Here is an 8657-nt window from a genome sequence, read left to right on the forward strand (position 1 = left end):
CAACCAAAATTATCTAGAAGACCTCAAAGAGAGAAGAGACTACCAGCTAGATTAACAGATTATGAGGTTGGCAATGACAACGATCAGTCCGATGAAGAAATCATAAATTTTGCTCTATTTTCAGATTGTGAGCCGTTGAACTTTGAAGAAGCCTTTAAAGACAACAATTGGAAGAAAACAATGGATGAGGAGATTCATGCCATTGAGAAGAATGACACATGGGAGCTGACAGATTTACCAGCAGATAAAAAGCCGATTGGAGTAAAGTGGGTTTACAAGATTAAGTACAAACCCAGTGCTGAAGTTGATCGTTTCAAAGCAAGATTAGTTGCAAAAGGATACAAACAAAAATCAGGTATCGATTATTTTGAAGTATTTGCTCCTGTTGCTAGATTAGATACTATTCATATGATTATTTCACTCTCGGCTCAAAATAAGTGGAAGATACATCAAATGGATGTTAAGTCTGCATTTCTAAATGGCACTTTAGAAGAAGAAGTGTATGTTGAGCAACCTGTAAGATATGAAGTTCTTGGAAAAGAAGATAAAGTTTATAAATTGAAGAAAGCTTTGTACGGATTAAAGCAAGCACCAAGAGCATGGTACAAGAAGATTGATTCTTATTTCATTGAGAATGGTTTCAGAAGATGTCCATTTGAGCATACTCTTTATATCAAGTTCGTTGAAAATGGAGATATCTTGATCGTGTGTCTTTATGTTGATGATTTGATCTTTACTGGGAACAATTTGAAGATAACTGCAGAATTCAGGGAGGCTATGATAAAGCACTTTGAAATGACAAATATGGGCTTGATGTCTTACTTTCTTGGCATTGAAGTAGTTCAAAAGATTGTGAAATTTTCATTTCTCAAAAGAAATATGCAAATGATATTTTGAAGAAATTTCAGATGGAGCACTCAAAACCAGTTTCTACTCCAGTCGAAGAGAAGTTCAAATTGTTGAGAGAAGATAAAGGAAGAGCAGTAAATCACACATACTACAAAAGCTTGATTGGAAGTCTGAGATACTTGACTGCGACTAGACCAGATATTGTGTTTGGAGTTGGTTTGCTTAGAAAATTTATGGAGGAGCCTTGTATCAACCATTTGCAAGCGGCAAAGAGAATTCTTCGATATATTAAAGGTACTTTAAATGATGGAATTTATTATGAGAATACTAATGAAGTAAACCTTGTTGGCGAGTGATTGGGCCGGAGATATAGAAACAAGAAAAAGTACTTCAGGGTTTGTATTTCATCTTGGTTCTGGTGCAATTTCATGGTCGTCAAAGAAACAACCAGTAGTAGCACTATCTACAGCAGAAGCAGAATATATAGCAGCAGCAAGTTGTGCAACACAAGCAGTTTGGCTAAGAAGAATTCTTGAGGAATTAAACGAGAAACAAAGTACTCCAACAACAATATTTTGTGATAACAAGTCAGCTATTGCACTTTGCAAAAATCCAGTATTCCATGGAAGATCAAAGCATATTGATATTCGGGTTCATAAAATCAGAGAGTTGGTAAATGAGAAAGAAGTTGTGATCGAGTACTGTCCAACTGAAGAACAAGTTTCAGATATCTTTACAAAGCCATTGAAGACAGAGTTATTTTACAAATTGAAGAAGATGTTTGGAATGATTAATTTTGCAAGCTTAATTTAAGGGAGGCAATGTTAATTCATTATAAATTAACTTGCATCACTAGAATTTTCATGAAGAGTTTTTGAAATCAAAATGGTCAAAGAAGAAGCAAAGTTTTAGTTGAATACAATAATCATCAATTGGGTAGATATTGCTAGAAGCTAATGTTGGAAGCTTGAAGATTTTTGAAGAACATTTAAGAGAATAGTACAATTACAAAATTCTACAACATTGAAGAAATTCAAAATCAAATTGAATTGAAATTGGAAGTCAAGCAAATTAGAAGATTATGGAAACTATATGAATACAAGTTGAAAGAAGATTCATGAAGCCAACTCATAAAATACTAGTCATTACAAAATTGAGTTGTAATTCATAAATTATTATTTTAGTAGGAAGCATTGCCTATATAAAGGCACATATGCCTTGTGAAATGGATGTGTGTGTTCCATAATGAAAATGAGTATGTTTTGAAATTCTCTCCTTTGTTTTATGAGTGTTAGTGAGTTTGAAAGATGAAAATATGATAGCGTTATTTATATGAGTGAGTGATCCTAGGGCCAATTAAGTGTGGGTATTATACTTACAATTGGTATCAGAGCTGGTTAATCCAGCGCCTGGTGTTTGAGAGTTTGTGAGGTGTGAGAGAGTTCTCACATAGTTGTTTATTCATAGAGTCAGTATGGCAAACACTTTCAATATTGTGTGGTCCAATCCCAAGTTAGATGGGAAACTTGATTATAGTTATTGGGAGACTTTGATGTCCACCCATTTGAAGGCCCATTAATTCTGTGCTGCTTGGTTAGGAGAAACAAAACTCAAGTGCTACCAACTAGCAATAAGTACCAATGGGTGTCATCATTTGTTTTGTTCTTAGATGTAAAGAACTTCATGATCCTCATGTCTTGGACCCTCTTCAAGGTTCAAAAAGATTATATGTAGTTGGCTTCTCGGGCAACTAAAGGAGGCCTTGGTTGACGTTTTCTCTTCGATTTCAGATCAACTACTATGATTGAAATGTTATCCTTACTATTTCTAGCATAAGCAATCTCAGTCAGGCTATTGGCAACAACTTGTGCCGGAGATATTTCCTCCAGAGACAGGGACCTTCGTCGCCTTCTTAGAATATGCCGCGCAACTTCACCAACCTCTTCATTCGTCATGACATCCCAGAGTCCATCACTTGCCAATATTAAGCACTCATCCTCCTCACTTCTTGCTGTAAAGGTTATCTCAGGCACTGGAATGATCCATGGCCTCAAGTACCTATCACCTGAAACATAATTGTTAACTAGGTAAATACAAGACGACCAGTAGCCATGGACCTTTTGTTCCAAGAAGTCCAATTCCTAATAATTCAACTTACGTTTTTTCCTATCTCTTTTCCTGTTCTGAACCATAATTCGACTTGCCATCTTAGTTTGAACTAGATGGCAGATGCTACACACATGATGGTTAAATAAAAACTCTGGAAAAGTCACTTGCATGCCATCTAAGTTTTAGGCAGCAAATGGTTCTAGCAACAACAAACTAGTAATACTTTCTTGCATCAGATAATTAGGTACAACAGTAAAGTATGCTAAGTACCAGAGGAGAAATAAAACGTAGCTTCGACTTTTACCAAATACCTTGCAAAACTCAATAGATTATTGATAACTGCCTATGCTCATTATTTCCCGAGTGATTGTGGACAGGCTGTTATTATCAAAATCAGTGTGTATAAAAATTTACTGAACTACTACAGCACGAAGGAAGCTTGCAAACATATGAAAAGAACTTCTGGAAATCAATTAACAATAAAAAATGACAAATATAAAAAACAACTTGAGTTGCAAATCAAATTGCTATATATAACGTGCTTAGTTCTGTTGGCCTGTTCTCTCATCAATCATAACACGCTGAACCATAGTCATTAAAGTTAATGTACTAAGAAAATATTCGGTACATTATTCTGATAATCTGATCCTCCTATGTGACTTCCATTAATCCATGGACCATGGCCATAGTCCCGCTCTCAAAATGGAATTTCTATACGTACATTTCTTTTCTTTCAATTACTTTTTATGCTGACACCAAAATGGGGTTTACCATTACATATAAGTATGTAGATTTATCCTAGAGAATTTATAGGATCAAAACCATTTTGAAAGTACAAAATATTGAAATTGAAGGTTGTGCTGTTTTTCATTGTTTATTAGCCAATGACAGAAAATTGGTCACGTTTTATTGAAAGAAACTTTAATGCCTTAATCGTTCAAAAGAAGAAAATCTCAAGAATCCTTAGCCTAAGACGGTATATATGTAGATAAATCAAGGTACCTATAGCCCTGGACATGGCAAGAACACCAAACACCCTAGCTCCATTCCAGTTTATGACTTTTCCTCCTCCTCCTTCAATTCTCAAGAGTTCATCTTGTCTATCAGGCTGTACAAGCAAGGACAATGGTATCTTAACTTGTCAATGAAACGAAAGATAACTCATATAACTTATGAAATATAAAAATTACTGGAATATATATGGCTCCAGTTAGGTACCAAAATTGACTTCATTTTATTTTTTATTTTATATTTTTCCTTTTCATTTAGTCACACCTTCTCAAGCATTTCCGACAGGCCTAAAAGGTTTTCATCCTTTTCTAATTGCTCTAATTGAAAATAGATTTACCTTGTATCCATGCCGCATGAAAAACAAAGATAGCTTTGATTTGATAAAATGACAGTACATAACAAGAATTAATCGCATATGAACAAAAAAAGTGGTAAAAATGGGTTGTGATAAAGACCTTCTGATCGACAGTGAGGGGGATTGTTTGAGCCCTGCGGCAAAGAACGACCCTTGAATCGCCGCAGTTGGATGTAATGATTTGGCAACCAGACAGAACCACCACAGAGGCTGTAGATCCTACCATTTCAGGTGCAACTTCATCTGATGATATCTCATTGTCAGTCCTTTCAAAACCGTTAGAAAATACGGCCTCCCACCTTCTTTGCCATTCACTATAACTCTCTATTTGCCGCTCCCATTCCTCTGCTATCACATCGTGCATCCGATTTGCACAAAATTTAGCCACCTACCAATGAAGTACAACAGTTAGGGAGGGTTTAATTTTCTTAGGACATGTAGTACTGGACAAATGCATTCGAGTAAAACGGTTGACCTCCACCACCTCGGATTTTGGACAGGTTTATTGTACTACTCTTCCCTTGTACTGGGGGAAGCTAAGGAGGACGTATCAGTGGCCCTTCTTAATCCATACATAGTTCTGTTAAATGAATACTCTGAAATGAAGGGTAAAAGTAATGCTCAATCCAAAGCTATCATCATAGTAGCCAATAGCCAGGAATTATTGCATATTCATATTGAATACTGAATACATTAAGTTGGATCGTACTTAAATTACTATTTACTTTGTTGCATATACTATGCTTTTATTTATATAAAGTATTAGTTTAATTTATATTATTCAACTAAGCACAGTCCATCTAACTTATTAGGAGGATAATTTATCTGATATTGAGAAGCTTCTGTCTGATCTGTGAGCTAATCTTTCATATTTTTCATCGAGAATATTCACACAATTAATTTTCGTACGAATTATCTATATTATTTTAATATTATATTTAGGTTAAACATAATTTAAATTTAATTTCACACATAAAATTAATTTTTAGTTGGCCAGAAAATATTTATGAAGAAGGAAGGAACTCATTCAAACAAATCTCAAAAAATAATATCATATTTAAATTTAATTTAATCATGAAATGCAATATTTGGCCAAATTTTTATTTGACTAATACTAATAAAATTTTTTATTTTTTTAATTTCTCATGCGTAATTATGTTATGCCGGTGTAGTGCTCTCACGTGAAACGTGTTTCTTATTTTCCAAAACGGAGCAGATCAAGAAGGGCGAGGGCCACATCATCAGTGAGCCCTCGGCAGCACCTTATAATATTCCAAAACGGACGCAAAGGCAAAGGTAAAGCCAATTTCCCATTCACAAATCAATGGAATGAAGCATTCATCCCTTTTTCCTCTTTCACCAAAAGGCTCATCCTTCCGTTCGAATTCCATCCACGCGGTCATACACTAATTATTAACACTTGTCAATATATGCTTTAACAAAGGAATACATATCTGCTTGCTTTTCCAGGTTCTACTCCCTCCATACGAAAAGCAAGAATCAAAGTGCTCTTTTTGGCAATCCACAAATGCGAGTGTGACCAAAACGACCTGAGGAACCAGCAACGCTAATAAATTTGGATTTACATTCTCTAAAGTCTAAATTTTACTTTAGAGAATAAAGTGAGATCTCTGATCATTTATTCCGTGGAACCAAAAATAAATATAAAATTTTATTTTTTAAAATAAAATTTAAACTTTAAAAGATCTAAATCCAATAAATTTGCACATCCAACTATTACTAACTATTAGCTTGTATCAAATCCCGAGAATTAACACAATTAGCATGATGGTAGTTGCTTCGATTATTATTATTATTAGAATGAGATGGCAATTAGATTCTCACAAATTTTGATTTAGGATTAATTAATTTTTAAAAAATATTAATTAAATCTTTTAAAATAATAAATAATAGACATGTATATCTTTTTATTAATAGATACTACAAAACGTCAAACCGTACAAAATTATCTATATATTTTGTTATTGGTGTGTATCGTGTTGTTGTATATAAACACAAAAACAATATAGTTTTGGATAATAAAATATTTATTCTCTTTTAAATTTTTATATAATCTTTATTAACTGTTTTTTATTTATAACAAATTTTATTATAACAGATAAAATTTTGTTCCAAAAATTATAATTTACATAACAATTTTTTATAAATAAATGTCATAATAATTAATAATACATATAAATACAACCGTTAAATTTTAATGATAAATTGATTAAAATATTAAGAGCCGTCATCAACACTTTGCTGTTATTATTATTTACTCTTATTAAGATTTTGATCCTCTAAAGTTTAAATTTTACTTTAGAGAATAAAATATGATCTTCTATCATTGAATAATTTTTCTTTTATATTTATTCTTGATTCTATTTATAAAGTTAATAATAAGATATCACACTTTATTCTCTAAAGTAAAATTCAAATTTTAGAGGATCAACTCCCATATTATTATTAAGCATCAATATTCGTAATTAATTTTTAAGAGCCGCGTGTATGAAGCAAATTTGATAACGTGTGAGAGATTAGGCATGTAACCTTAAAATGGAAAATAAAATAAAATCACTGGTAGTAGTATCTGCTTATCTGGCCCTCCCCTTCAACGGCAAAAAAAGGCATACCCCAATCACTCTTACGCGTGTCACACGACAAGGAGACGCACTCCAATTTTCTTTTTCTCTCTCTCTATGGACCACTTTCCCCATAACACGTGTCCATCATGAGAGCAACCCGGCCACCAACCACATTCCCATCCCACCTTTAAGTAGACGATCAACCACACTATTTATTTACCCAAAATTACTAATAATAGAATAGAATAGTATTATATTTTTTCAAAATAAATAAATAAGCATTTTTCAATTTTTATATTACGAAAAAATGCCACCCACTCTACATTTCCATGCCTGGTCATGGTCACCACAGCCAGGACAGGTCTTTATTTTTATTATGAAACTTTCAAATATATATTTCGAACTTTAAAAAAAATCTTGCAAAATTTAAATGCGAAATAATAAAATATATGCGGAAGAAGGTATACCTGAGAGCCACCATGACCGTCGTACACTCCGAAGAAATGAAGGGGAGAGATCTCGCCGGAGGATTGGGAGCCAGGGGCCGTACAACCGCCGACGTGGTGGCACGTGCGGGACATGAATCCAGGAATAACGGCAACCGCGTCCTCCATCTCCTTCCTTCTCCCAATCACCGAAGTGTGCCCCCAACTCACTCCCTTGTTCTTCCTCCCCACGCATTTATCCCTGACCGCTGCCGCCACCACAACCTCCACGTCACTCGACACAGTCCGCCTAAGCAGAGGAGGCAAGAGTATGGCGTCGGCGGGAGGAATCTCCCCGGAGCCACTGCTGATGGAGGAAATGTCGCCGGAGCTGGTGTTACTGCCGCGAAAGTCGTCGAAGCTGAGGATTGAGGAAATGCCGGAGCTGGAACTGGTGGTGGACAACTCTGAGTCGTGTCGCTGGAGCTGCTCTTCCTCGTCCATGATGCAACGACAATGAGAGAGGGGAGAACGGAAGATAATTGAGGTGATAAAAGAAGAGGAAAGGACAGGTAAAAAAGTGACACGTGTAAGAGAAATATAAGTTTTGTTGATGGCACACGCATCTGCTGTGACTTTCGGGGGTTGGAGTGGGAAAATGAAAACGAAAAGGAAAGGTTAAACCAAAAAAATGGAGAGGAATGACTTCTATGTAGTCGTACTCACCTGTCTTATGCTGCGCCTACACCTGTCCCCATTCTGATCTCAACTCGACACGCATCTTTACGTTTCACTTTCCGACGCTCTAGCTAGTACCTCCCATAATAATTCCCTCGGTTTTTATTCTCTAGGGCACTCCTACCTTTTCAAGTATGCACCGTCCACCCATAGTGTGCCAGATCCCACACCCAGCTCACTGTTTTACCTCTTATTGGACCGTCTAGAATCCGTGACGTAGTAAAGGTTTGTAGAGAATTTTGGTCTCTCTGCGTGTGACGTGTGAGGAACCTATGTACGTAAGCAGCCGTCCGTACGTCGTCTTTTTATTTATTTTTCAAGAAGATATTTAAGATGTAATAAAAGTCGGTCTAAACCATAATTGTCAAAACTGAACGGGTAATCGAATCAGTCCGATTAATTCAATCTTATGTAAATAAAAAATAAAATATAGTTAAAAATTTAAAATTAAAATTTAAAATATATATTTTCACTAATATTTTAAAAATATCTAACCATTCTAAAATAATATAAAACAGAAACAATAAATATTTTGTTAATTTTACTCTATTATAAATATTTTTATTTTATTTTTAGTTAGGTCGA

The 8657-nt window shown here is 34.9% G+C and overlaps 1 protein-coding gene across 1 annotated transcript; it reads right to left on the minus strand.

Annotated features, from left to right (window-relative positions):
* Positions 1–2424: 2424 nt before the first annotated feature.
* On the minus strand, positions 2425–8090 carry LOC107478580 (probable protein phosphatase 2C 6; the record flags this gene model as incomplete). Its single annotated transcript, XM_016098716.3, is given in 4 exon segments — positions 2425–2914; positions 3961–4066; positions 4425–4712; positions 7377–8090. Coding segments are annotated over 4 exon segments (1197 nt in total). The 5' UTR covers positions 7839–8090.
* Between the last annotated feature and the right edge of the window lie 567 nt (positions 8091–8657).

Source organism: Arachis duranensis, chromosome 3, assembly GCF_000817695.3.
Source record: "Arachis duranensis cultivar V14167 chromosome 3, aradu.V14167.gnm2.J7QH, whole genome shotgun sequence".
NCBI classification, from domain to species: domain Eukaryota; kingdom Viridiplantae; phylum Streptophyta; class Magnoliopsida; order Fabales; family Fabaceae; genus Arachis; species Arachis duranensis.